Source organism: Dama dama, chromosome 22 (genome assembly GCF_033118175.1).
Source record: "Dama dama isolate Ldn47 chromosome 22, ASM3311817v1, whole genome shotgun sequence".
Lineage (NCBI taxonomy): Eukaryota > Metazoa > Chordata > Mammalia > Artiodactyla > Cervidae > Dama > Dama dama.
The window spans coordinates 604230-632040 of NC_083702.1; the positions used below are offsets into that span (position 1 = coordinate 604230).

At 63.0% G+C, this 27811-nt stretch overlaps 1 protein-coding gene across 5 annotated transcripts; it reads left to right on the plus strand.

The window, feature by feature from the left end:
* The first annotated feature begins 195 nt into the window (after positions 1-195).
* On the plus strand, positions 196-27658 carry SBF1 (SET binding factor 1). 5 transcript variants are annotated; one of them, XM_061124237.1, is made up of 41 exons: positions 199-364; positions 6529-6614; positions 6975-7112; positions 7315-7473; positions 7558-7668; positions 8318-8423; positions 8538-8670; positions 8753-8861; positions 8962-9075; positions 9166-9243; positions 9364-9477; positions 9547-9675; positions 9758-9856; positions 9948-10152; positions 10237-10349; positions 11025-11174; positions 11465-11533; positions 11607-11765; positions 11835-12100; positions 12180-12352; positions 12430-12503; positions 12575-12770; positions 13010-13137; positions 13690-13868; positions 13957-14093; positions 14203-14410; positions 14499-14695; positions 14807-14944; positions 17150-17227; positions 17489-17661; positions 17738-17917; positions 18368-18469; positions 18585-18770; positions 18840-18966; positions 19238-19368; positions 19438-19668; positions 25975-26082; positions 26168-26379; positions 26880-26967; positions 27036-27167; positions 27245-27658. In XM_061124237.1, the coding sequence occupies exons 1-41, from the start codon at positions 310-312 to the stop codon at positions 27341-27343; spliced, it is 5670 nt and encodes a 1889-aa protein (XP_060980220.1). In that variant the 5' UTR covers positions 199-309; the 3' UTR covers positions 27344-27658. The 5 variants fall into 5 exon arrangements, with proteins under 5 accessions (XP_060980219.1, XP_060980221.1, XP_060980220.1 ...); XM_061124239.1 differs by lacking the exon at positions 199-364 and adding an exon at positions 4798-4831; XM_061124236.1 differs by having other exon boundaries at positions 196-364; positions 11607-12100.
* The last annotated feature ends 153 nt before the right edge of the window (positions 27659-27811 follow it).

Below are 27811 nucleotides of genomic sequence, written 5' to 3' on the forward strand. Positions count from 1 at the left end.
GGCCTGTGACTCGGAGCCGCCGCGGCTGTCACCACCTGGGGGCGGGGAGACGCGTAGCCCCGCCCCTGGAGCGCGGCCCAATGAGGGCACGCCGCTCCGGACCCCGCCCACCGGGGGGCGGGACTAGGGCGCGCAGGCGCGCGGCGCGGCCGGGCGGGCCGGCGGGCTGGGAAGATGGCGGCGCGAAACCTGGCGGCCGCCGCGGACCTACCCCGGAGCGTCCGGGGTGCGCGGGTCGGGGCCGGGAACGGGCCATGAGCGCGCCGCCCTCGCGTGCCCGAGCCGCGGAGCCCGCCCGCGCCCCTCGCCATGGCGCGGCTCGCGGACTACTTCGTGCTGGTGGCGTTCGGGCCGCACCCGCGCGGTGAGTGCCGGCGCGCGGCCGCGGGCTGAGAGCCGGGGGCCAGGAAGGGGCGGCGGGGCGGCCCCGGGCCCGCCGGGCACTCTCTGCGCCGGGCCCGCCGCCCGGGGTCGGGGGTCACGGGGGCCGGCCTCCCCGACGTGGGCCGCGCGGCGTGACGGGGCGGGCCGAGCTCGCCGGCCGCCGTCAGGGCAGAAGCGGCCCGGCCGCGCCTCGGCGTCGCCGGGAGGCGGGAGGGCCCCGGGCGGCTCGGCCTGCGCCTCCCAGCCGGGTGGGACGGGCTCCCTCCGCGGGGGCCGACCGCCGGGCGGCCCTGCCTCCAGGGACACGGGCCACCTAGTCAACTGCAAGCCCCTTCTCTGACCCCCGGGGCCTCTGGCCTGGAGCCTGCAGCCCTGTGGCCCCTGTGCCGCGTCTCAGGCCCGGGAGGCTGGGGGGCGTGCAGACAGGGTTGGGGCTGAGGGACTGCTTCTTGAAGAGGCGGCGTTTGAGCCTGAATTCGGAGGACTTCGGGAGGAACGGTGGGGAGGAGAGAGGAGTGTTCTGGCAGAGGGCCTGCCCACTTCATACCTGCCCGCCAAGCCCCGGGTGGGAGCTCGGCCTAGTGACTGGTGCCCATGGCCGGGGGCGGGGGGGGGGCGGGGGTGTCTGTGTCTGGGGTCACCACCTGTGTCTGAGAGCCCTTCAGTCCAGGGGGTAGGAGAAAGCCTGACGCTGACATCAGCACCGGCCCGTGGAGACGTCGCGTTAGGGAGTGCACTGTGTGCCAGGCCCTGCATTGGCCTTTGTGTGCATGAGCGGTCTCCTCCTCCCAGCAGCCCACGAGGCTTCCCTGTGGTTGCCCCCATCTGTGCACTGGGGCAGAGAGGTTGAGTGCATGGTCTGAGCCGCTACAGAGGGAGTGGGACTCGCATTCAAGCTAACTCAGAGCCTCACTGTGGGCTCGGGCCCCAACTACAGGAGGGCAGGCATGGCTTTGGGGGTGTCGGGGACGGTTGTGTGGTCAGATTGGGGCTGAGTCTTGAGCCCGAGGGTGGGGTCAGGACCCCCAGTGTGCCCTGCTTATTGACATGCCGGCTGCCGCTGTCACCCTCCCTGCCTTGCGTCTCACCGAGCCTGTGCCTGCTGGGCCCCTCACCCTCCTCGGTGCCCTTTGGCACAGCACTCACTCCTCCACCTGTCCTGTCCGCCAGCACCCTCGGTCCTGAGCACGTCTCTCCCTTCAGGGAGGGCGCTCTTCTGGGCAGGATCAGTTGTCCTCGCCCAGCAGCCTGCACGTGGCAGGCTGTCAGTGTTGTACAGGCCCAGCAGGAGAGCCGTCTTCTTCAGGACACGTGGGATGGGGGCAGCGAGAAGGCCGTGCGCCTGCAGCACGGGGTGCACAGGGTCTGGGGCGGCCGGGCTGGCTGAGGTGCGGCCGCAGCATGGGGGCCCCAGGACTGCATAAGCAGTGTGGGCTTGGGGGCTGAGGGCGCTGCGGGCCGTGTGGGGAGGTCTGAGGAGGCAGAAGCTGGGGGTGGCATGCTGATGGTGGCGGCAGCTGGAGTGAATGTCGGGGGGAGGAGAGGCTGCCTCAGTGGGCTCCATGACAAGCTGGCTGGAGCCACGCGCGCGTTGGGCACCCACGGGGTGTGTGGCCTCTGAGCACGACAGGGGAGAAGGCTGGTGCCACAGTGCCTGTCACCCTGAATGACAGGAAGGAGTGAGTCTCAGGATGTCCCCTGCAGTAGGGCTGGGGGCCGTGGAAGCCCTAACCACTATCTTCCGGGATTGGAGCTGGTCAGCTGCTGGCCGGCCACCTTGCCTCAGGGCCTGCTTTGGCAGGACTGACCCATCCTGTGAGGAACAAACCCATGGCTGAAGCAGAGGAGCACGGCCTGAGGCTCCTGCCTTGCCTCTTGATGCCTCTGTGACCTCGGGCCAGTCTTTTGGCCTCTGCGCCTCAGTCTCCTCTTCTGGTGACGGGATGAGTCACAGAGGCCTCCCTGCCGGCCGCCGTGAGCACGAGATGGGCATGCACCCGTGACGCGTTCACACAGGAAGCTCTGGGAAGTGACGGGTGTCTTGTTAACGCTGGGACGCACATGTGTGGACACTTGAGGTGGTGGGCGCCTTTGCTGGAGGTAGAGGACCCCTGCCTGCTGGCAGGCCTCGGACTCGAGGCCAGGGTCCCGGGGCCTTTGGGTTCAGTGGAGAGGGTAGGCGTGGTGGGTGTCTTGTCCCTGGCTGGCATCTGGACATCTTCCTTGCTTGAGGGAGCATCCTGGTTTTGTGGGACTGCCTGGCAGAGGGCTGTAGGTAGCAGGGCAGGGAGGGGCTGGGTTGGGACCCTTCCATTCATCTCAGAGGTTGCAGGCTCCTCTGCTGAGTTGGGGGTGCTCCTCACTGAGGCCCTGGGTTTAGCACATTTTACACCCTGGCCCAGCTCTGGGTACGTCATGGCCAGAGAGCGCCCCTCACCCATGCCCATTTCCTGGCCAGGGTGGTCTCATCTGAGGAGAGGGCTCTCCCGCCCTGGCCTCACTCCTGACCATGCTGAGCCGGTCGCCTCTCCCCACCCATGGCCCTGCCCCATTCTGGAGCAGGTCGGAGCTGTTTGGGCTGGCCGGGGCTGGGAGCCCGAAGGGTCCAAGGCCTTGGGTCAGAGCCAGGCTTGTCTGATCGGGAGGTTGGAGAGGCTGCAGCCCCTCTGCCTAGTCCTGTGCTCTGGCCTCGGGGGTGGGGGCATGGGGTTGGGGGGCCCTTGTTGAGGTCTGGGGGTGGAGCAGTGGGAGGGTGCTGTCCTTCCGATGGCCGGGCTGGTCTCTGGGCGTGGGTGCTGAGTCGGGGGCCAAGCGGGCTGCCCGCCTCCCGCTGCCTCTGCCCCCAGCACTTGCCGGCCTGGGCTGGCCTGGGCACCAGAGCCTGGCACTGGTGACGGCGTTGCTGGGGATGACAGACGCGCGCTCTGTGCTCCCCCCACGGGGCTGACTGTGCGGAGAGTGGCTTGCTGCAGGAGGAAGCTGTCGAGCCAACTGCGTCTCAGGGGGCCTCTGCGCCCTTCCTCCAGGCCCCTAGAGGCTGGCCCTGTGACGCCCCGCCGTGCTGGCTGGGTTAGTCCTGTCACTGGCAGGGTGGGGGGGGCGGTCCTCCCTCCTGTCCACCTGACGTGGGGCAGTTATGATGGGGCAGGAACTCAGCTGCTGGAGGTCCCCTCCATGGCCTCAGGAGCTGGGGTTGGTGGGGGTGCTGGGCGATGTGGCAGACACCCCCCCCCCACCCAACGCAGGCCTGCAGCCTTGGTTGCAGCTGGGCCCCTGTTGGCCCGCAGAGTGGAGGTGTGGCCTGGGGTCTCGGAGAAGGGGGAGGGAGTCAGGAGAGGTCCACAGTGTGCCCTGGTGTGAGCGGGGTTCTGGAAGCTGCCCGCATGTCCCCCCAGGAGCCTGTGGGGTGGGAGGGGCTGGGCATGGAGGGGCGGTCGGAGGCTGGTTAGCCTGAGGGCTGCGGGCTCAGGTGCACAGGATGTTGCTTCCTGCTGGGGGAGCGCGTGTCTGGCCGGCAGGTGCCCCAGGGACCCCAGCAGGCGGTGGTGGGGGTGGGAGGTTCCTGGGGTCCCGCCGCAGCCCCCCCGTGCGTGGGCAGGGTTCAGAGAGCTGGCTTGAAGAGGTGATGCTCTTTGGGCTGAGGCCTGCGGACGGGGTTTGGGGCTGGTGGGGGTCCGCTCACTGCCTCGCCAGTGCCCCAGCCCCTGCTGCCCCTCACCTCTGTCGGTGGAGGGGAGGGCTCCGGGTCCAGGAATCCTGCTCTTTGGAGGCAGCGCCTGCTCTGGGAGTTGACGCTCGGCATGATGGGTGGGCCATGGTGGGGCGGTGGCCCGTTCCTCTGCCTGCCTCCTGTGGGGAGGCCGTGCGGAGCAGCCCTCTGCAGTCCACCTGCCCCGGCTCTGGGTGGGTGCTGGGGGCAGAGGCTGCCGTCCTCAGCCGCGCACCCCTTCCTTCTCCCTCTGCCTGCTGCCTCGTGGCAAGAACTGGGTGAGCCCTGGGTGCGGTTTGGGGCTGCACGCAAGCTGGCCTGGGGGCGTGGACGGGGAGGAGCTTCACGCAGGGTGCCTGAGCCTGGGCTTGTTGAGGGCGGCCCTCGGGGGGCCTGCAGGGCCCAGGGTGTGTGGGGGTGGGGGGGTGTGGCAGCAGCAGACACCTGTCCTCCCCACCCTGGCTTGTCTGCCACCTCGTTTGGTGTCAGTGGGGGGAGGGGAGGGCAGCAGGAAGCTGAGGTTTTGAGTCAGAGTCACAGCCCTTCCCCGTCCCCAGCCGGCAGCCGCCTACCTGCTGCTGGCCTTCTTCCTGGAGGGTGGTAGGCTGGAGACTGCAGCCCCGCTCGCCTGCTCGCTGGGGTCTGCTTGCCAGCGTCCTTGGGTCCAGGCCCCAGCTCTGTCTGAGGCTCCTGCGTCCAGGAGGACGGGCTAGCTGGACATGGGACCGCATCTCGCAGGTCCGCAGAGGCCCCACGTTTCTGCTGTCCCGCCCTCCCTCTGCCCCTGCTCCTCTGCGGGAGGCTGGTCTGAGCAGAGGGCGGGACCTGCTGGAGTGTGGGATGTGAAGGTGGAGGGGTTTTGTCTTTCCTGCTTGAGCTGCCACCTTGCTGGGTCAGAGACTCCTGTTCATCCTCCTCGAGTTCTGTGAGGGAAGTGGTTCCCCGACTGGGCCCTCATCAGGCCTCCAGATTTGGCTCCGTGGAGGGTGGGCAGGAGGGAGGGGTCTCCAGCTGGCCCTGCCCCTGTGGGCTGGACTGGAAACAGTGACTTGGGCGTGGAGGGGGTCTCTGGGGAACACATGGGAGCGAGGAGGCTGGGAGTGCGGGGACATGCCCTTCCCCTGGTCCACAGGGCCCAGGGCTGCACACAGCCACGTGGTGTGTGCGTGGTGGCCTATGTGGGCAGGGGGCAGAGCTGTGCCCAGCAGCTTCAGGGCTCAGGAGAGCCTTCCTGTCCTTCCTGCCAGCCCCACCCTTCTCTGGCCTTTTTCTGGGACCTTTGCTGGTCCTGTCTGCCTCTGAGGCAGCAGGAACACGCAGCAGTCGGGGGCCATAGGCATGGGTGGTCCTTCCCCGGCACCCACACCAGTGTGAGACCTTTGTCGGGCTGGCGGGTGAGGGGAGGCAGGGCCGTGGGCCTAGGGCCTGAGTCGGGGGCTGGCCGGGGGTCGGGAACAGCTCTCCCTTTCTGGAGCTGGCTCTCTGGGGGTGGGGGGCTGGGGGGCTCTGACTGGTGGAGCGGGTGTGGGGGGCGGGACCTGGAGCCAGGGGCTGGGGGGGCTCTGACTAGGGGGGGCGGGTGTGGGGGGCAGGACCTGGGGCTGAGGGGGGGCGTGTTGAGCTCCCCTCGCTGCTGTCCCTTGGGCCACGGCGCTTGAGCTCTTTTTTTTTTTTCTTTTTCTTTTTTTGAGGCTCTCATAGTTTTACTTTTTAAAATTTCCAGGTCGTTGAAAATTTTTTATTGGATTATAGTTAATATATAATGTTGCATTAAGTTTGTGCTGTGGAGGAAAGTGAATTAACTATTCATGTATCCATTGTGACTCAGACGGTAAGGAATCCGCCTGCAGTGCAGGAGACCCCGGTTCAGTCCCTGGGTCGGGAAGATCCCCTGGAGAAGGGAAAGGCAGTCACTCCAGTGTTCCTGCCTGGAGAATCCCAGGGACAGAAGAGCCTGACGGGCTACAGTCCATGGGGTCGCAAAGAGTGGACACGACTGAGCGAGTAACACTGGGACAGTTCTACAGGTTCTGTCCCTGGGAAGGTCACTGCAGAGCACCGAGTGGTTCCCTGCAGCAGGTCCCACCAGCTCTCTGTTTCTGCGTAGTGGTGAGAATGTGTCAGTCCCAGGCTCCCAGTGTGTCCATCCGTCCTTCCCCCGGCGGCCATCAGCTTGTTTTCTGCTCTCTGGGCAGGGGACCCACCCCGACCCACAGCCGGGCTCCTCTCCATGCCCCTGGTGGCCCTGGGCTCCAGGGCCCGGCAGTGTCTCCTCATGCGATCGTCTTTAGGGAAACCGTAGGTCTGGGAGCAGGGGCTGATCTGGTGCCAGGTGAGGGCAGGTGGGTGAGAAGTCTCCACTTGCACCCTCGAGGCTCCTGTCGCGTGGGGTTGTGGGGCTTGGGCTGTGTCCTGACCCCCACTCCTGTCTTCAGGGAGTGGGGAAGGCCAGGGCCAGATCCTGCAGCGCTTCCCAGAGAAGGACTGGGAGGACAACCCATTCCCCCAGGGCATCGAGCTGGTGAGTGGGGCACCCCGGGGTCTGGAGCTGAGGGCTGGGGGTGCCAAGGCGGCGGGGCAGACGCGGAGGGTCCCCACAGTGCCCGGCCCTGCTGGGAACAGGGCGATGTCGCTGCCTTGGAGGGCGGGGAGCCCCCATCACGTCCCTCCCTCATGATGGGGGCCTGTCTCACGTCCCAGGGTCCTTGCCCACACGGAGCGGCCGGGAACTCTTCCTTCCTCCTGTGGGCAGGGTGCTGAGCTCCGGGAGGCAAGGCACTCGGGTTGCAGAGCCCGCTGCTCCCTGGTGCTGGGCCTGGCCTGAGGCCCCTCAAGGGCTGGGGGCCCAGGGTGCTGCCCGCTGACCCGCCCTCCCTCCCAGTTCTGCCAGCCCAGTGGGTGGCAGCTGTGTCCTGAGCGGAACCCCCCCACCTTCTTCGTCGCTGTCCTCACTGACATCAACTCCGAGCGGCACTACTGCGCCTGCCTGACCTTCTGGGAGCCTGTGGAGCCCACGCAGGTCAGCCCGCGGGCCAGCCCCTGGCTGCGGACGCCCCCCGCCGCGCGTGTCTCTCCTTGTCTGTGTCTGCTCCTGGTGCCCCCACCCCGCGGAGGCTGTACTTCCCAGCAGGCCAGGCCCATCTGCGTCGCCTGGACCCCTGCCCCCTCCCCACTGGGCCTGGGGACGCTCCTGGACCCCGGCAGACAGCTTCTGTCCGCAGGAAGGGCCGTGTGCCCGGGACGCCGCTGCGCGGGAAGAGGAGGCCGATGAGGGGGGCTCGGGGGCACTGTCGCCCTCCGCACCCGGCCCGCCTGACCAGCTGTTTGCTCCAAAGACGCTGGTGTTGGTGTCACGACTGGACCATGTGGAGGTGTTCAGGGTGAGGCGGGCAGCTGGCTCCCCAGGTCGGCCGTGGGGTGCTCTCGCTGGCTGGACCGTCATCCCCAGCCTGTGATCCTTGCAGAACAGCCTTGGCCTCATCTACACCATCCATGTAGAGGGTCTGAACGTGGGCCTGGAGAACGTGGTCGGGAACCTGCTGACGTGCCTCATCCCCCTGGCCGGGGGCTCACAGGTGGGTTGGGGGGCAGGCAGCCTCAGGCCCTCGTCGTGTCCGAGGCCACGGGGTGGGGCCTGAGGCCCTCAGGATCCTGCTTGGTGGAATGCCCCGCCTCGGACGCCCTCTGTCTCAGCGCCCCTGGCAGCCACCACCTCCCATGGCCCTGCCTGCCTCGTATCCCGGCTCACGCCCGGCTCTCTATCCGCACCTGTGTGTCCTCTTGCCTGCACGCTCCTCGGGCCTGCCTGTGTCTGGCTGTCGGCGTCAGCCGGTCTGTGCCCCCGCGTGTGGGCGTGTCTAACCGTGTCTCTCTGCCTGTGTCTGGCTGTCGGCGTCGGCCGGTCTGTGCCCCCCGCGTGTGGGCGTGTCTAACCATGTCTCTCTGCCTGTCCTGTGCAGCTGGACTCTGGTGAGGATGGAGTGGTACGGATTCTTTGTTTCTTCTGCCCACTTAGGCCCCATCCTCACCCCCAGGTCAGAGGCCCAAAGTTTTCTCTGGAGCTCTGCTTGGGCCGGCAGAAGCCGGGCTTGGCCTTTGCCCCCGCCCATCCCTGCTGGTCCCACCTGGGAGTCTGTCTGCCTCCCAGGCCCTCCTGAGGCTGTGGAGCCCGGGTCTGACCCAGGTCTGGTTGGAGCAGCTGAGCCCTGGCCCCTCTCTCTGCAGAGAACCATCTCTTTGGGCGCCGGGGACCGGCAGGTCATTCAGACCCCGCTCACCGACTCACTGCCCATCAGCCGCTGCAGCGTGGCCCTGCTGTTCCGCCAGCTGGGTGAGCCTGGCCCCCCGCGAGCCCCCCAGCCCCCCCGCAGGGCGCTGCCTCCGCCCGCCTGGCCGGTGCTGAGGCTGCACTGCACGCCAGGCCGCTGAGCCCGTCTCCCCCCAGGCATCACCAACGTGCTGTCCCTGTTCTGCGCGGCGCTCACCGAGCACAAGGTGCTCTTCCTGTCCCGGAGCTACCAGCGCCTCTCCGACGCCTGCCGGGGGCTCCTGGCGCTGCTGTTCCCCCTCAGATACAGGTGCCTCCCTTGGCGCTGCCCCGGCCCTTCCGCCCGCCCCGGCCCGTGCGGGGCAGCCGCACTGAACCCTGGCCTGTTGCAGCTTCACCTACGTGCCCATCCTGCCGGCGCAGCTCCTGGAGGTGCTCAGCACGCCCACGCCCTTCATCATCGGGGTCAACGCCGCCTTCCAGGCAGAGGCCCAGGAGCTGGTGAGGCCGCCTCGGGGACTGCCTTGCTCCGGGCTGGGCCGACCCCGGGCCCTGCCGAGCGGCCCCTGGTCCCTGACCGCTCGCACCCTTTGCTGCACAGCTGGACGTGATTGTTGCTGATCTGGATGGCGGGACGGTGACTGTCCCCGAGTGTGTGCACATTCCACCTCTGCCTGAGCCACTGCAGAGTCAGACACACAGCATCCTGAGCATGGTGAGACGGGATTGGGGCCGCGTGGTGGGCAGAGGGGCCCGGGGCCTGGGGCTGGTGTGCAGCCGACCCTGGTCCTTGCTGCCTCCACAGGTCCTGGATCCAGAGCTGGAGCTGGCCGACCTTGCCTTCCCTCCACCTACGATGTCCATTTCGTCCCTGAAGATGCAGGTGGGTGTCACTGCAGCTCTGGGGGGCCCCCAGCCACTGAGTCCTGGAGGACGCACGTGGCGTGTGTGTGGGGGTGGTGGGCAGGGCGGCGGGCGGGCACTCACCGCGCGTGTCTCCCAGGACAAGGAGCTGCGTGCCGTCTTCCTGAGGCTCTTCGCTCAACTCCTGCAAGGCTACCGCTGGTGTCTGCACATGGTCCGCATCCACCCAGAGCCCGTCATCCGCTTTCATAAGGTGGGCGCCAGGCGGGGCGCGGGTGGGCAGAGAGGGGTGCCCAAGGGCTGACTTCTTTGTGCACCCCAGGCAGCTTTCCTGGGCCAGCGTGGGCTCGTGGAGGATGATTTCCTGATGAAGGTGCTGGAGGGCATGGCCTTCGCAGGCTTCGTGTCAGAGCGCGGGGTCCCCTACCGCCCTACAGACCTGTTTGATGAGGTGCACCCCCACCCCAGCTGGGAGGAGCCCCCCCACCCCTATCCTGCTCCAGCCAGCCCTACTGACTCTGCCCCGCCCCCAGCTGGTGGCCCATGAAGTCGCTCGGATGCGGGCAGATGAGAACCACCCCCAGCGAGTTCTGCGTCACGTCAAGGAACTGGCTGAGCAGCTCTACAAGAATGTAAGACAGGCGGCGCGAACCGCGGGCTGGTCTGGTGAGGCCATCGTGCCGCCCCAGCGGGGCCACTCACCCAGCCTGCCCGACCCCCCAGGAGAACCCGTACCCTGCTGTGGCTATGCACAAAGTGCAGCGGCCCGGCGAGGCCAGCCACCTGCGGCGGGCACCCCGGCCCTTCCCCCGGCTGGACGAGGGCATGGTGCAGTGGATCGTGGATCAGGCTGCGGCCAAGATGCAGGGCGCGCCCCCCGCTGTGAAGGCCGAGAAGAGGACCACTGTGCCCTCGGGGCCGCCCATGAGTGCGTAGCTGGAGGTGGGGGGCGGGATATGTGTGGCTGAGAGTGGGCGTGAGGTCAGAGGCGAGCGTGTTGTCTGCTCCACAGCGGCCATTGTGGAGCGGAGTGGCGGGCTGCATGGTAACAGCGCACGCCGGCTGGAGGTGGTCCGGAACTGCATCTCCTATGTGTTCGAGGGGAAGATGCTGGAGGCCAAGAAGGTGAGGGGGTGCTGGGCGCTCTGTGTGGCTGCTCTGGGCTGGGGCAGTGTCTCCCAGAGGGCCTCTGGCAGGAGCCAGGCCAGCAAGAGGGCGGGCGGATGCCAGGCCTGGGTCCCCCTCCCTACAGCTCTGAGCAGCTGGACGCGGCCTGCAGTAGGATTTCCTCCAGCGTTTAGGTATCAGAACGTCCTGAGGGTTTTAGTGGTTTTTCTTTCTCTCTCACAGAAAATAGTGCAGACCTATACACTTCTGTGTTTGTTGTTTTTTTTAAAACACTGGGTTCCTGGTCATTTCAAAGAGAATGGCGGTAACAGAAGTCTCAGTGCAGCCCTTCTGAGCCTGCGGTGCTGAGCCGGCTGCTGGCACCTGTGTTCTGGGCGCAGGGCCTGGCCGGCCACGGGGCCACCTCCCTCCGAGCACCTCGGCACGCTGGCCATGTCGTGAGCAGCGTGTGGGCAGGGCTGGCTACACTGGAGTGCCCGTCTCTCTTGGGCAGTGAAGCGCCGTGTCTGGTGCAGACCGGACCTGAGTGGCTTCCAGCCACCTCTGAGCGGAGAGCCCGCGCTCTGGCCCCCACCTCCGGGCCGGGCCTTCCCCGTGCCTCCCTCCAGGCTCTCAGGGCCCGGCTGGGGTCTCCGCAGGCTGGAGCCCTCATTCCTGTGGTTCTGTCCGCAGCTGCTCCCAGCTGTGCTGAGGGCCCTGAAGGGGCGCGCGGCCCGCCGCTGCCTTGCCCAGGAGCTGCACCTGCATGTGCAGCAGAACCGGGCCGTCCTGGACCACCAGCAGTTCGACTTTGTGGTCCGCATGATGAACTGCTGCCTGCAGGTGAGGCCGGGCCTCACACTGTTGGCGAGAGGATGCCGCAGGGTGGGGGTGGGCAGGGCTTCCCCAGCCAGCCCGTGAGGGTCCCTCTTCTGGCAGTGTGACAACTGGGAGACCCTGGTCTGCTGGTGCGGGTGGCCTAGGAGAGTCCATGCGCAGAGGTCTGCTGCCCTCACCCTCCGAGCAGCCCTGGGAACTGGTGCAGACAGTTCAGGGACTGCGGGGGGTGCTGCTCTTGGCGGTGCCAGTGGGGGCGCGCTGGGCAGGGTTCCGACACCCCTGGCCTGCTGCAGGACTGCACCTCCCTGGATGAGCACGGCATCGCAGCTGCTCTGCTGCCCCTGGTCACTGCCTTCTGCCGGGTGAGTGCTGGGGTGGCCAGGGCCTTCCCCCGCCCACTCCGGCTGCCCCGCTGACTCCCACTTGCCTCTGCAGAAGCTGAGTCCAGGGGTGACGCAGTTTGCATACAGCTGCGTGCAGGAGCATGTGGTGTGGAGCACACCGCAGTTCTGGGAGGCCATGTTCTACGGGGACGTGCAAACCCACATCCGGGCCCTCTACCTGGAGCCTGCCGAGGACCAAGACCCCTTCTCGGTGTGTGGGGGCTCCCTGGGCCGGGGGATGGGCAGGCCTGGCTCTCGCTCACCTGTGCCCCTGCGGCAGGTAGGGGAGGCGCCCCTGCAGGGGGACGAGCGTTCTGCCCTGGACGTGGCCTCTGAGCAGAGGCGACTGTGGCCCACGCTGAGCCGAGAGAAGCAGCAGGAGCTGGTGCAGAAGGAGGAGAGCACCGTCTTCAGCCAGGCCATCCACTATGCCAACCGCATGAGCTACCTGCTCCTGCCCCTGGACAGCAGCAAGAGTCGCCTGCTCCGGGAGCGCGCGGGGCTGGGCGAGCTCGAGAGCGCCAGCAACAGCCTCGTCACCAACAGGTGGGGCCTGGCCCGGGGCGGGGATGGGCGGTGGGGGCCTCAGGCCGGGGCCGGCGCCCACTGTGCCCTCCCCGGCCAGCATGGCGGGCAGCGTGGCCGAGAGCTACGACACGGAGAGCGGCTTCGAGGACGCGGAGGCCGGTGACGTGGCCGGGGCCGTGGTCCGCTTCATCAACCGCTTCGTGGACAAGGTCTGTACAGAGAGTGGGGTCACCAGCGACCACCTCAAGGGGCTGCACGTCATGGTGCCAGGTATGGGCTCTGGGCCTGGAGACACTCCCCTCGGGTGGGCGGGCCCAGGCCAGGGCGTGAGAACTGCTCTCCCCCAGACATCGTCCAGATGCACATCGAGACCCTGGAGGCTGTGCACAGAGAGAGCAAGAGGCTGCCCCCCATCCAGAAGGTGAGGGGGCGCCACGGGGGTGGGCCCGGGGCCCGGCCGAGGCCTGAGGCACCGCTCCCCTCCCCAAACAGCCCAAGCTGCTTCGGCCGCGCCTGCTGCCCGGAGAGGAGTGTGTGCTGGACGGCCTTCGCGTCTACCTGTTGCCCGACGGGCGGGAGGAAGGCGCGGGGGGCCCCGGGGGCGGCCCTGCACTGCTGCCAGCCGAGGGCGCGGTCTTCCTCACCACCTACCGGGTCATCTTCACGGGGATGCCCACCGACCCCCTGGGTGAGCCTCGGGGCCTCTGCACCCACCCCAGCCTCACCCCCCTCTCCTCCCAGGCCCCTGGGTGAGCGGGACTGTGCTCCTCCCTCTCCCGTCTCGGTGGGGGGGGTCTGTGGAGATCGTCCGTTGTCTGCCCCTCCCCGCCTGCCCCGGCTGCCCCGCAGCTCTGGTCCCCTGATCCCTTGAGGCTCAGCGACCCCTCCCCTCCCGTCCCTCTGACTCTGCCCCCGGCCTGTTCCAAGTGGGGGAGCAGGTGGTGGTCCGCTCCTTCCCGGTGGCCGCGCTGACCAAGGAGAAGCGCATCAGCGTCCAGACCCCGGTGGACCAGCTCCTGCAGGACGGGCTGCAGCTGCGCTCCTGCACCTTCCAGGTGGGCGGGGCCTGAGGGCCCCTCATGCTGTTCCCACAGGCAGGAAGTTAAGCTGGCACGGAGCCCTTTGTGACCCCGACTTTGTGTGGGAGCCGCTGTGCCTTAGCTCTGGGTCCTCTGCCCGTGCCACGTGCTGGTCGTCGGGGCTGTCCGTCTCGTGTGTGAGGCTGGACCCCAGGACCCGGGTCGAGGGTGCTGCGTGGGCACGCCTGACTGAAACCCGCGCGGAGGGGATGCACACCAAGATCGGGTCGTCAGTCTCTAGCTGCATGCAGTTTGGGGAGCGGACCCTCCGTTAGCCCTGCGCCTTGGGGTGCTCCCTCAGGGGTGTCCGTCTCTGGACGCAGAGGCGAGACTGACCTTCACGGTCCCATGGCAGACCCAGCTGCCTTCTCCAGGGCCCATTGGCCATAGGGCTCTCACCCATCCACCCTGTTAGAAACACTCGTCTTGCAGTGATGCAGTGTGGGTGTCCCGGAGGCTTGTCTGCCTTGGTGGCTGGGCTTGGGCCCACGGGCCATCCAGTCTCTGAAGCCCTCCCGTCTGCCGCAGCTGCTGAAGATGGCGTTTGACGAGGAGGTGGGGTCTGACAGCGCCGAGCTCTTCCGCAAGCAGCTGCACAAGCTGCGGTACCCACCAGACATCAGAGGCACGTTCGCGCTCACCCTGGGTTCTGCCCACACCCCCGGCCGGCCGCCCCGTGCCACCAAGGACAAGGGGCCTTCCTTCAGGTGAGGAACCGGGCCCAGAAGCCAGGATGCTGTGTGTGTGTCCCCTTGTTCATCTCATCTCTGTGACCGTGCTCTCCCACCTCCCCAGGACCCTGTCTAGGAACTTGGTGAAGAATGCCAAGAAGACTATCGGGCGGCAGTATGTCACTCGGAAGAAGTACAACCCCCCCAGCTGGGAGCATCGGGGCCAGCCGTCCCCCGAGGACCAAGAGGACGAGATCTCTGGTGGGGGTGGGGGAGCCCTGGGTAGTCTGGGTGAAGACATTCCCGTGGAGGATGGGGGACCTGGGTGGTCTGTGTGTGTGACGACCCCCGTCTACCTGGTCTGCCCCAGTGTCGGAGGAGCTGGAGCCCAGCACGCTGACCCCATCCTCGGCCCTGAAGCCCTCGGACCGCATGACCATGAGCAGCCTGGTGGAGCGGGCATGCTGCCGGGACTACCAGCGCCTGGGGCTGGGCACGCTGAGCAGCAGCCTGAGCCGAGCCAAGTCTGAGCCCTTCCGGATCTCCCCGGTGAACCGCATGTACGCCATCTGCCGCAGGTGAGCCCTGGCGCAGCCCCAGGGTGCTGGCTGCAGGTCCACGGCGGCTTTGCTGCTGCCCTCACCCGCCGCTGCCGCCTCCTTGCAGCTACCCGGGGCTGCTGATCGTGCCCCAGAGCATCCAGGACAACGCTCTGCAGCGCGTCTCCCGCTGCTACCGTCAGAACCGCTTCCCGGTGGTCTGCTGGCGCAGCGGGCGCTCCAAGGCCGTGCTGCTGCGCTCTGGAGGCCTGCATGGCAAGGGTGTTGTCGGTCTCTTCAAGGCCCAGAATGCGCCTTCTCCAGGTAGGCGCCCTGCTCCTGCTGTGGCCCTTCCCCAGTGCCTGGCCCCGCCCCATCACCCTTGCCCCGCCCCAGGGCCCTGGGCCCCGCCCCCACCTCTGCCTCCCCCGCCAGGCCAGTCCCAGGCCGACTCCAGCAGCCTGGAACAAGAGAAGTACCTGCAGGCTGTAGTCAGCTCCATGCCGCGTTACGCGGATGCATCCGGTCGCAACACGCTCAGCGGCTTCTCCTCTGCCCACATGGGCAGCCATGGTGAGTGTGCTTGGATGGGAGGACTTGGGGGCAGTGGAGGCATTTATGGAGGGCAGGCCAGTGAGGGGGCCGTGTCTGGGTAGTGGGACCAGGTAAGTGTCCTGAGGCCCTGCTCTGACCACTCCTTTGGGGGTTTGCAGAGGAGGCAGCAGGCCCAGGGCATGCACCCAGGGTCCATCCTGGGCCCTGCCCCTTGCCCTCAGGGTACAGGTGCTCAGTGGTGCAGAAGAGCCTGTGATGCTGTGGAGAGGGGATGGTGTGGTGTCCTGGGGTGGGAACGCCGTTGGGGGTGGTGAGCTGCGTGAGTGCCTGGCACTGGGAGAGGATTCTAGACAGACCCCAGGAGGGCCCCAGGGCCTGCAGGCAGGGGAAGGGTGTGTGCCGGCAGGAGCAGCCTCGCCCGGGGCCCTTGCTCTGAGGCAGTCACCTCTGTGTTGCACTTACCCTCCCCCAGCCCCATCCTGCGCCCTGTCCCCCTCATCGGGGCCCTGTGGCGGCCTCCCCTGCCCTGCCCCTGCCTCCCCCCGCAGCTCCCCTCCTGGACCCTTGTGATACTCTGGCCCCTTCTGGTTTGTTCTCTCAGCCCCCTGGGCCTCCTCCAGCTGCCGTGTAACCCCTGTTGCTCCTCTGTGCTTGGGGCTTGGTCATCAGAGGCCTATCAGTCTGTGCTCGGAGGGCTTATCTGCCCTTTGGAGGCACGAGGTCTGGGAAGCTGCCCACCCTGGGCCTGCGTGTGGCCCAGATGCTGGCCTGAGCTGGCCTCTGCCTGTTCCTTAGCAGACGTGGTGACAGTGTCCACCCAGGGCCTGTGCACACCTGGAGCTGTCCTGGCGGTTGTGTGTGCAGTCGGCAGATGTCACTCGGGGGTTGTTTCTCTGTGATACGCCCCCCCTTACCCTGGCTGGTGCAGGCATCACACCAGGGGTCACTTGTCACTCAGGCCTTGCTGATTCCTTCCCTCCCTTCAGACTTGTCTGTGTTTTCCTCTGCTGTGGCTCTAGCCACCAGACGCGCTAGGGTCCTCAAGTGGGCTTGGGCTGGTGGCACCACCTGTGGGCCCAGCCTTCTAGAAGCCTGAGCATCTTCCTTGATTCTTCCCGCCACTCACTCTCGAGTCCTGTGAGCTCGCCGCCCACGTCTGCAGCCCTCCCTGTGGTCAGTTGCCCCCACCCTGTGGCACAGGACCTGTGTCGGCTGTGGGAACGGGCGGTCCCACTGTCCTCGTGGTGGCTAATGGGGATGCTGACCTAGGGAGGACCAGCTTTGGCGTCCACCCTTCTGAAGGGGCACGTACCTTACCCATGTCGTTTCTGTGCTGGAAACGTCGCTTTCTAGTTTTTAGTTTTCCGTCCTTCAGCACGTGTTATGGTTGCGCTGTCTTGCCTTCTGTCTGCTCCAGAGGTTCTGAGCGGCCCCTGCGGGCAGCGAGCACCCTCTCCACGGGACCGCTCGTCTCCTCGTGCCTGTGTTTTCCCTGATGGTGCTTGTGCTGCTGCTTGGTGTCCCCCGAATTCTGGGCGTGGGCCACCCCCTCATTGCCTGGGGTGTACAGGGGCTCAGCTTACCTCAGCCATACACGGTTCTGGTTCAGACTCTGTCTTGGAGACACAGTGTCCTTGCTGTGGGTGATGGTGCTTCTACCTGCAGCGTGGTAGGCTGCCTTTATGCTCACCTCCAGTGGCCCGCACCCCACTCAGAGGAGGGGCGGGACTTGGTGCTGGCTTTGGAACCCAGAGACCAGTGCAGAGCTCCTCCTGCCAGCTCCCTGCACGTCCAGCCCATGAGCCTCGAGCATGCGTGTGTCCTGGATCGAACCAGCCTCGAAGGTTCCAGGCTGGGGGCCGCCTCCTCTCTGGGCTGCACTTCGTGGCCACCTGCTGCTGCTCTGTGCCTGGCAGGGCGTGCTGGGTGGCCACGGCCTGAGCAGCCCTGGCAGCGTCCATGGGCTGAGGGTGCAGAGGAGGCCCAGGGTCCTGCTTGTTTCCTCCCCTCTCTACGTACTGTCGGGTCCTCTGTTCCTGGTTTGCCCTGGGGGCCCAGAGGGCCTTGGTGCTGACCCGCACTGTCTCTGTCTCCCCGGGAACCCTTGGGGGTTTGGGGCAACTCAGCCCTGTACCCAGTCTCCTTGGGCCATAGTTTCCCCCTTGCTGGGCATACCCCCAGGCCTGGGGCCAGGCCTGAGCTTTCTCTCTGCTGTACCCCCAGTGCCCAGCCCCAGAGCCAGGGTCACCACGCTGTCCAACCCCATGGCGGCCTCGGCCTCCAGACGGACTGCGCCCCGAGGTACCGTACTGGCCATTCAGGCCGGCTCCCCCACACCTGGCCCCGATGGTCCCCATGGGACTGAGTGGTCATGGGCACTAACGTCCCCACATCTGGCACTAACGGCCCCACGTGACAGACTGGTGTAACCCAGCCCTCCCCACAGCCCTGGGCACTAACAGCCTGATGCCCCGAGTCCCGCCCTTGCCCTTCCTGGGAGCTCAGCCCTAGGTAAGTGGTGCCCCGGCCCTAGTCTGGTGCTTACCTGGTTTCTCTGTGCAGGTAAATGGGGCAGTGTCCGGGCCAGCGGGCGCAGCGGTGGGCTCAGCACTGATGTGGGCTCCCGGCTAGCAGGTGTGGGCCCCCCCCAGGCCAACGGGGCCCCTCCTGACCCAGGCTTTCTGCGGCCCCAGCGCGCAGCCCTCTATATCATTGGAGACAAAGCCCAGCTGAAGGTGACTGGGACGGGGTCCCAGGGTCAGGTGGGGGTGTGAGGTCTGGGCCCGCCTTACCGTGGTTGGCCTCCTCCAGGGTGTGCGACCAGACCCCCTGCAGCAGTGGGAGCTGGTGCCCATTGAGGTGTTTGAGGCGCGGCAGGTGAAGGCGAGCTTCAAGAAGCTGCTAAAGGCCTGTGTCCCTGGCTGTCCTGCCACCGAGCCCGGTCCAGCCTCCTTTCTGCGCTCACTGGAAGACTCAGAGTGGCTCATCCAGGTCTTTCCCCTCCCCTGACCCCACTGTGGGGGATGGCACCGGGAGGGGGGTGCAGAAGCCACGGGGAGGGACTGTCTAGTTGCTTGCGGGGCACCCCCCCGCCCCGCCCCGTTACCTAGAGCCACAAGTGGGTGGGGACTGGGCTTGCTCATTGGCTTTAGGAGGAGGTGATGGGTGTTTCCCAGTGGTGGGAGGTGGACAGGGGTGGAGGCCAGGGCCCGGCCATGTGGGCACCCTCTGTTCTGTCCTTGTGGGCCTGGGCGTGTCAGGGAGGGCCACTTCTTCAGGCCCAGAAGGTGCTGACGGGTGGGCGGGACGAGGGACGCACCCCTGCACACTTTGGGCCTGTGGCACAGTCTGTCCCCTGGTGCTGGCCTGCATGACCGCCTCTTTTGTGGATGTGTGGGTCCTGGGGCCCTGGGAGGTGCTGAGGGTTGCGGGTCCCTGCAGATCCACAAGCTGCTGCAGGTGTCGGTGCTGGTGGTGGAGCTCCTGGACTCGGGCTCCTCCGTCCTGGTGAGCCTGGAGGACGGCTGGGACATCACCACTCAGGTGTGTGGGGCGGGGGGGGACATCCCTACTCAGGTGCGCGGGGGGCAGGGACATCACTCAGGCGCGCCGGGGGGCGGGGTCCCCACGCCCTGCTGACCCTCCGTGCTGCTTTCAGGTGGTGTCCCTGGTGCAGCTGCTCTCAGACCCCTTCTACCGCACCCTGGAGGGCTTCCGCCTGCTGGTGGAGAAGGAGTGGCTGTCCTTCGGCCATCGCTTCAGCCACCGCGGGGCCCACACCCTAGCTGGGCAGAGCAGTGGTTTCACTCCAGTCTTCCTGCAGTTCCTGGACTGTGTACACCAGGTGAGTGGGTGGCGGTGGCTGGGGGCTGTGCGTGCTGACTGCTCTCCGCTGACCCCTGATTGCACACAGATCCACCTGCAGTTCCCCATGGAGTTCGAGTTCAGTCCTTTCTACCTCAAGTTCCTTGGCTACCATCACGTGTCCCGCCGCTTCCGGACCTTCCTGCTGGACTCAGACTATGAACGCATTGAGCTGGGTACAGGGGCAGGGCGGGTGGGTACCGGAGGTGGTGGAGGCGGTCCGCTGGTGGGGGTGTGTGGCCTGCAGGAGGGGCGTGGTCCGCAGGTGGAGGGTGTGGCCTGCAGGAGGGGTGTGGCCTGCAGGAGGGGCGTGGTCAGCAGGTGGAGGGTGTGGCCTGCAGGTGGGGGTGTGTGGCCTGCAGGAGGGGCGTGGTCAGCAGGTGGAGGGTGTGGCCTGCAGGAGGGGCGTGGTCAGCAGGCCGGCGCTGTGCCCCCACCCGCCCGCAGGGCTGCTTTACGAGGAGAAGGGGGAGCGCCGGGCCCCGCAGGCCTGCCGCTCGGTGTGGGAGTACGTGGAGCGGCTGAGCAAGCGGACGCCCGTGTTCTACAACTACATGTACGCACCGGAGGACGCGGAGGTGAGCCGGGCCCCGGGCGAGGTGGCCGGGCTCCCCCACTCCCCGTGCTCACGCCAGGCCGTCCCCCAGGTCCTGCGGCCCTATAGCAACGTGTCCAACCTGAAGGTGTGGGACTTCTACACCGAGGAGACGCTGGCCGAGGGCCCCCCCTACGACTGGGAGCTGGCGCAGGGGCCCCCCGAGCCCCCGGAGGAAGAGCGGCCAGATGGGGGTGCCCCCCAGAGCAGGCGCCGGGTGGTGTGGCCCTGCTATGACAGCCGCCCCCGAGCCCAGCCCGATGCCATCTCCCGGCTCCTGGAGGTGCGTGCGGCCCCGGGGACTGGGAGTGGGGGTCCCGCGTGCGTCAGTCTGGTGGCCCCCCACCCCCCACGTTGGTCTGCAGTGCCCGCCCTGACTGCTGTCTGCAGGCAGCGGTGACCGAGGCTGTGGTGAACCCAGCAGTTTCATCAGGAAGGTTTGGAATCACTCCAGGGGCGAGCGGGGTTTGCAGAGCCTGTCCTTGTCCTCTCTAGACCCCTGCCCTCGCCTTCCTGGGTGTGCACACCCCCGTGTGGACGGTGCCCTGCGGGGTTCCAGCTGCCTGGCGTCCCTTCAGAGAAGCTTGGGTTGGACTCTCAGGCCGCTCTTGTCCTCTGCCTGCCAGACCTGGCGGGTGCGCCCTGGAATAGAGGGGCCTGTGCGGTGGGTGGAGCCTCCCCGCCCGGGCCTTGGCTGGGTGACTTCCGGGATATCTCAGCGGGCGGCGTCCTGAGCTGCTGCTTCCTGTGGGGAGGGTGGGCAGCGGTGAGGAGCGAGCAGGCTGTAACGTGTGTTAAGAACCAGCAGCGCCTGCCATCCAGGGTTTGGGAGAGCCTGGGTCCTGGCTCTGTGGGTGAAGGGGGCCCACAGGCGCAGAGCAGACTGTCCTCTCCCCGGTGCTACTTGCGGTCGTGGCGGTGGCGTCCTGGACCAGCGTCTGTGGTGCGTGTACTGTCTGTGGCGGCTTCACTTCTGACTGGTCTGTGTCTTTACAGTTAAGAGGAGCTTCTGGTACTCATGTAGCTAGGTCTTCTTTTTACCCGTTTCTGTTTTTCATTGGACTTTTGGGTCTATTTATACTTGTTTATTTACGTCTAAATTTTTCTCAAAAAAAATTTTTTTATATCTAGTTGGAGGATAATTGCTTTACAGTGCTGTGTTAGCCTCTGCCATACAACAGTGTGAATCCGGCATAAGCATTTACACTTAGTCATTGATGTGATGGGTTTTTCTGGTGGCTCAGAGGGTAAAGAATCTGTCTGCAGTGCAGGAGACCCAGCTTTGATCCCTGAGTCAGGAAGATCCCTTGGGGAAGGAGACGGCTATCCACTCCAGTGTTCTTGTCTGCAGAATCCCATGGACAGAGAACCGCCAAGAGTGGACACAGCTGGGCAACTGACACTTTCACACTGGTGTGAAGTCTGACTTCCTGCTTGCTGTCCTTTTTTTGCTTTTTTCTTGCTTTTGTTATTTTTCCTGATAGTTGAGCATTGTTACTCCACGTTATCAGCATTATCTGGCTTTTGAGCTGTATCTTTGTGTTACTTGTAGTGGTCGTCAGTGACTGCAGTCACAGATCTTCGGGATTGAGTTGTACCCATGCCCCTGACCCCCCCATGGAACTGCCGACTCCTATCGTTTTGCTGTCGTTGCCCATTTTACTTTCACCTGTGATGTCAGCGCTCAGCGTGGATTATGTTAATTTTAAGTGGCCAACTTTGTTTTGAAAAAATTAGATAAGGGAACAGCCTGTTTGCCATGCCCAGTATTTTTCATTCTTTCCTTGTAGGTCTGCCGTTGTGTCACTTCTCTCCAGCCTGAGCTCTTCTCCACTCAGTACTTACTTACGCTCTTGATCTATTCGGCTGTGTGGGCTTAGCTGCCCTGTGGCACGTAGTTCCCCGAGCAGCTACGTCCCCTGTGTCCCCTGCACTGCAAGGCAAGGCACTACGGAACCTGTGTCCCCTGCACTGCAAGGCAGCTTCTTAACCACTGGACCACCAGGGAAGACCCTGAAGGACTGTTAATGTTTCTTGTAAATCAAATCTGCTAGTGATAAATTCCCCAAGCTTTTTTTTTTTTCCCCTGAAAATCTCTTTATTGTGCCTTTTTAGTTTTTTTATTGTCACTATTTCTTTTTTTTGAAGTACAATTAATTTACAGTGTTGTTTTGGTTGTATAGTAGAGTGATTTTGATGCATGTGAAGAAAGCTGAGTGCTGAAAAATTGATGCTTTTGAACTGTGGTGTTGTTGAGAGTCCCTTGGACTGCAAGGAGATCCAGCCAGTTCATCCTAAAGGAGATCAGTCCTGGGTGTTCATTGGAAGGACTGATGCTGAAGCTGAAACTCCAGTACTTTGGCCATCCCATGTGAAGAGCTGACTCATTGGAAAAGACCCTGAGCTGGGAGGGATTGGGGGCAGGAGGAGAAGGGGACGACAGAGGATGAGATGGCTGGATGGCATCACCGACTCGATAGACATGAGTTTGAGTAAACTCCGGGAGTTGGTGATGGACAGGGAGGCCTGGCGTGCTGCGATTCATGGGATCGCAGAGTCGGACACGACTGAGCGACTGAACTGATACATGAAAGTGTCATTCTGTCAGTCGTATCTGACTCTGTGCAACCCCATGGACTGTAGCCCGTCATGCTCTTCTGTCTGTGGGATTCTCCAGGCAAGAATCCTGCAGTGGGTTGTCATTCCCTTCTCCAGGGGATTTCCCCGACCCAGGGATTGAACCTGGGTCTCCTGCACTACAGACAGATTCTTGACTGTCTGAGCCACCAGGGAAGCATATATATATATGTGTGTGTGTGTGTGTGCATATATTGTGGAGTCTTTTCCATTATAGGTTTTCACAAGATACTGAATATGGTTCCCTGTGCTGGGCAGGTCCTTAATTATCTACTTTATACACATAGAGTGTGTATGTTAATCCCAGAGTCCTAATTTGTCCCTTCCCCTCATCCCCTTTGGTAACCATGTTTTCTTTCTATGTCTGTGAGTCTGTTTCTGTTCTGTAAATAAGTTCACTTATTTAATTTTTTAGGTTCCACATTTAAGTGATATCAAATGGTATTTTTCCTTCTCTGACTTAACTTCACTGACTGTGGTGATCTCTAGGCCCATCCATGTTGCTGCAGGTGGCATCACTTCATGCTTTTTATGGCTAAAGAGTATTCCACTGTGTATATATGTACCATACCTTTATCCGTTTATCTGTTGATGGATATATACGTGGTTTCCATGTCTTGGCTATTGCAAACAGTACTGAAGTGAATATTGGGGTGCATGTATCTTTTCGAATTAGAGGTTTTGTCTTTTCTGGATGTGTGCCTGGGGGTGGGATTTCAGGGTCACATGGCAGCTCTGTTTGCAGTTTTTTAAGGACCCTCCATACTGTTCTCCGAAGTGGCTGCACCAGTTTTCATTCCCGCCAGCAGTGGAGCCGGGCTCCCTTTTTCCCACACCCTCGCCAGCATTTATTAGTTGTAGACTTTTTCACTGATGGCCTTTCTGACTGGTGTGAGGTGGTACCTTACTATAGTTTTGATTTGCATTTTTCTAATAATTGGTAATAGTGATATTGAGCATTTTTTCATGAGCCTATTGGTCATACATGTGTCTTTGGAGAAATATCTATTTAGGTCCTCTGTTCATTTTTTAAGTTTCGCTTTATTTTCTGGCTGCGCCGCTCGCTTGCAGCGAGTAGGGGCCGCTCTTCCTTGCATTGAGCAGGCTTCCCATTGTGGTGGCTTCTGTATGGAGCGGGGGGCTCCAGGCACACGGGCTTCAGCAGTTGCAGCTTGGGGCTCAGTGGTTGTGGCTCTGAGGTTGTGGCAAGTGGGATCTTCCCAGACTAGGGACCGAACCCATGTCCTGTGCGTTGGCAGGTGGGTTCTCAGCCACTGGATGCCAGGGAAGTTCTGCCATTCACGTTTTGCTCTGTTAGGCTTTTGTCCCAACCTTGTGTATATTATAAATGTGACATTTTCAAAACTGATGCTTTGTGAAATTTTGAGTGAAGAATTTTTCAGTGAATTTTACGCAGATACTGTCTTTGATTGTCCAAGTGGTATATGTACTCATGTCTCAGAAGAGGGTAGTTCTTCAGAATATAGTTCTGTTCAGATGATGTGAATGTTAGATAACGAAAGCCAAAAAAAAACTTTCAAAAAAACCTTAGTGATTGATTCTGAAATGGGAAGTGAAAATGAAACTCACGGTACTGGAGAATGCGCCTTTGCTTCTACAGAAGAGTGAACTGAAAACATTTCACGAAAATTAGAAGACGTTACCAGTGTGTCATGTGTAACTACTGAATGTAATAACCTGCAAAATGTGAATAACCAGATTGGTTTTTGGCCACAACATAAAAATCACTGGCCACAGGCATTAGTTTCTGCAACCCCCGCCCCCTCCCCCCTTCCCCGGTCAGTAATGAGTTAACAGGATTGATTCTTCAGTCCAAGAACACGGTACATCTTTCCTCGAGTCATCTTCAGTTTCTTTCATCACTGTCATAGTTTTTTGCGTACAGGTCTTCTGCCTCCTCAGGCCAGTTTATTCCAAGGTATTTTATTCTTTCTGACGCAGTGGTAAATGGTATTGTTTCCTTAATTGCTCTTTCTGTGCCTTTCTTTTTTTAAAGGGTGTTTTCTTTGGATGCAGAATTCTAGGTTCAGAACTTTGAGACCTGGCAATTAAAGGCGCTGTTCCAGTGTCTTCTGCTGGCGATGTTTCTGAGTGGTGACGCTCCTTCTTATGTTGTAAATTGTGTGTGACGTCGCCCTCTTTCCCCGACTACCTTAAGGTTTTCTCTTCATTTTGTGTATTTTCTGTGGCCGTCCTGGGTCTTCGCTGCTGCACGTGCTTTCCTCCAGTAGTGGTGTGCAGGCGTCTCGCTGCAGCGGCCCCCCCTCGCTGCAGACCACGGCTCTGGAGCACAGACAGGCTCTGCAGTTGCGGCGCCCGGCCTTAATTGCTCTGGGGTGTGTGGGGCCTTCCCGGACCAGAGGATCAGGCCTGTGTCTGCTGTGTCGGCAGTCGGAGTTTTCAGCACTAGGCCACCAGGGAGCCCCTTCTCTTCATCTCCAGTATCTGCAGCTTGGCCATCACGTTGGCTTTTGTGTGTGTGTATGTGTTCTGCTTAGAGCTCTTTAAGCACCTTAGACGTTGTGTGATGATGGTTTTAATCAAATTTACTAGATTTTAGACTGTTATTTCTTTAAAAAGTTTTTCCTGTATAATTATTCCCTCATTTCTTCTGGGACTTTCTTGCCCCCTAGGTCATTAAGGCTCTGTGGGTTTTTCCTCTGCAGATCATGTTGTACGATTTTTATTACCCTGCTTTCAAGTCCACTGCTCTTTTCCTTATGTTTAAAATGCTCTGAAGCTTATTTAATGAATTTTCTATTTTAGATACTAGAGTTTTCAGCTCTAGAGTTTCCATTTTCTTTATGGTTTTTTTCTCTCTAGAGATTCCCCATCTTCTCAACCATTATGTTCATCTTGAAATGTTAAATGTGCTTATAACTGTTTTGAACCTCTTACATGCTACTTGAGCATCTCGTTCATTTCTGGGTCTGTTTCACTTTCTTCTGACGATGCTTCTCCTCTCCCTGCCTTCTTGCTTGTCTAAGAATTGTTGTGAGCTGGACGCTGTTGAGGATCCAGATCTGTTTTCCTCCAGGGTCATGGGTTTTCTTCCTGCTGGCAGTTAGTGACCTTGTGGGTCAGCTTGGTCTTTTCAGGGGTTGCTCTTTGGCTTTGTTAGGCAGCTGTAGAGAAGCCTTTCCTCTAGGCTCCACGGATGTGATCTCTCCAGGTTTCAGCGGAACGTCTGTGTCATCAGCAGGGTGTCCCCATGATTCTGTGTCTCCCTGAGCTGTGTGACCTCCAGCGTCCGGATGCAGCTCACAGCTTTGAGTGGCTGCTCTGCCAGGCCTCATGGGGTCTTGCCACACATGTGGCGGCTGCTCTTGGCCAGAGATGCGGTTGGCGGGGGGAGCCTATAGGGGGAGGGTCGAGCTCCTGCTCACTCTCCCCGCCCCCCACAGACCTGGGTGCCCTACACCCCACCCCCTGCCTCTGCCCCGCCCCCTCGCCCCTCTCGGGCCTCAGGCCGCGGGCGGCTCCTGCACTGTCCAGCCCAGTAGCCGCTGGTGGCGGCGGCTGGAGGGCGGCTCCACGTCTGTGCGCCAGTCAGCGCCTTGTTGCTCTTTTGAAGATAGTGTGTCTTTTTATTCTGGCTGGTTTTGGAATTTTTCTCTTTCATAAGTTTTTCTGATAATACCCTGAAAATGTTAATTTTCTTAATATCCTGGGGTGTGTATGCTCAGCTTATCCTGTTTGGGGTTTGTAGTGTTTTGATTACATTTTTGATTTCTTTTTTTAGCCGTTTTCTCCAAATACTGATACTGTCCAGTCCCTCACCCTTGCATATTTTCCTCGTGGATGACAGTTACACACTTGTTGCATCTTTTCATTGTCTCCTTTCTATGGTTTCTATGCTTTTGTCTTTACAAGTTCCAGTCTGGGTATTTCCTTCTGCAGAATGTTTTAGTTCACTGGTTCCCCCCGGCAGGAGATGCAGCGTTTGGAGACCGAGCTGGGCCGACCCCCTGAGCGCTGGAAGGACGCCTGGGATCGGGTGAAGGCAGCGCAGCGCCTCGAGGGCCGGCCAGACGGACGTGTGAGCGGGGCGGGGGTGGGGGGTGGGCGGGCCTGCGCCCTGGAAGTGGGGAGGCCCCCCTGACACGGGCGCCTCCTGCCCGCAGGGCACCCCCAGCTCCCTGCTGGTGTCCAGCGTGCCCCACCACCGCCGCTCGCTGGGTGTGTACCTGCAGGAGGGCCCTGTGGGCTCCACGCTGAGCCTCAGCCTGGACAGCGACCAGAGCAGTGGCTCCACAGCGTCCAGCTCGCGGCAGGCAGCCCGCCGCAGCACCAGCACCCTCTACAGCCAGTTCCAGACGGCAGAGAGTGAGAACAGGTCTGCGGCAGCTCCCAGATGGGCGCGGCGGGTGCCTTTGTGGGGCTTCCTGGGATTTTTCAGGCAGAGGGATTGGTGGGTGAGGCCCTGCCGGTGGCCTCAGCGTGAGCTGGCCAGTGCAGGGAAGAAGCAAGTGGGCTTAGCCTTCGGGATGCGGAGCTGGTGACCTCGGCCAGAGAGGGAAGGGACTGCGGGGTTTGATGCGGGCTCTCGGGGGCGGGGGCCCCGCAGGCTGCACCCCACTTCTGGGCCCAAGGGCCGCGTGGCCACAGTCGTCTTGAGACTTGCCCGCTCGTCAGGCCCTGCCCTGAGGGGGCCCCTACGTTGTTGCCGAGGCCCTGGTGGGGGTCATCACAAATGTCTGTCTGGGGACCCAGGGCTCCGGGCTCGGGTTGGCTTGGGGCGGACTCCTGGGTCTTGCCGCCGGGCCTGGCGGGGGTGGAGAGCAGGCATCGGTGCCGGGCCCTGAGGTGGTCTGGCCGGTCCTGCTGCAAACACAGGTCCTATGAGGGCACCCTGTACAAGAAGGGCGCCTTCATGAAGCCCTGGAAGGCCCGCTGGTTCGTGCTGGACAAGACGAAGCACCAGGTGAGTGGTAGGTGCCCTGGCGGGGCGGGGGGTTGAGGGCGCCCTGCCCTGACTCCTGCCCCCCTCAGCTGCGCTACTATGACCACCGCGTGGACACGGAGTGCAAGGGCGTCATCGACCTGGCCGAGGTGGAGGCTGTGGCACCCGGCGCACCCACCATGGGTGCCCCCAAGACTGTGGATGAGAAAGCTTTTTTTGACGTGAGCTGCGGTGGGGGCGGGAGGGGCGGCGCGGCTGTCCCTGGGGGAGCCGTGGAGTCAGCGTCCTGTGTCCCCAGGTGAAGACGACGCGTCGTGTTTACAACTTCTGTGCCCAGGACGTGCCGTCGGCCCAGCAGTGGGTGGACCAGATCCAGAGCTGCCTGTCGGACGCCTGAGTGCGGCCCTGCCCCGCAGCCCTGCGTCGTTACCGACCACTAGGGGTGGGCAGGGCCCCCCGGCCATGTTTACAGCCCCCGCCCTCGACAGTATTGAGGCCCCTCCCACCCCCCCGCGTGTACAGCCCCCCGCCCCGCCCCGCCCCGCCAGCTCCTGCTCACTGGAGGCCTGGCTGAGTGCCCGCCGGGAGCAGCACGGTACAGCCCTCGCGGTGGGCCTGTAAATAGTTCCCCCGCCCGTCTGTGCGCTGGCCCCGGCCGGCCGGCCCCAGGCGCCCTCTTCCTAGAATGAGAGTCTATAAAGAGCTAACGACACCGCGTGCCTGCGTCTGCTCCACCCGCCCGCTCCCCCGGTACCCGGGCCACTGCGTGGGGGGCGGGGGTGGGGTGGCATCGTCTGGGCCTTGTTTGGGGCCTGCTCCCCCGGGCCTCAGGCAACCCTGGGGCTGGTAGAGAGGGTGGGCGCCA

Coding starts and splice junctions, on each gene's coding strand:
- SBF1 (XM_061124236.1), top strand. CDS start 310: ATGGCGCGGCTCGCGGACTACTTCGTGCTGGTGGCGTTCGGGCCGCAC. Junction 11,534..11,606: donor TGGTCACTGCCTTCTGCCGG/GTGAGTGCTGGG, acceptor TTGCCTCTGCAG/AAGCTGAGTCCAGGGGTGAC. Junction 13,869..13,956: donor GACAAGGGGCCTTCCTTCAG/GTGAGGAACCGG, acceptor CCACCTCCCCAG/GACCCTGTCTAGGAACTTGG.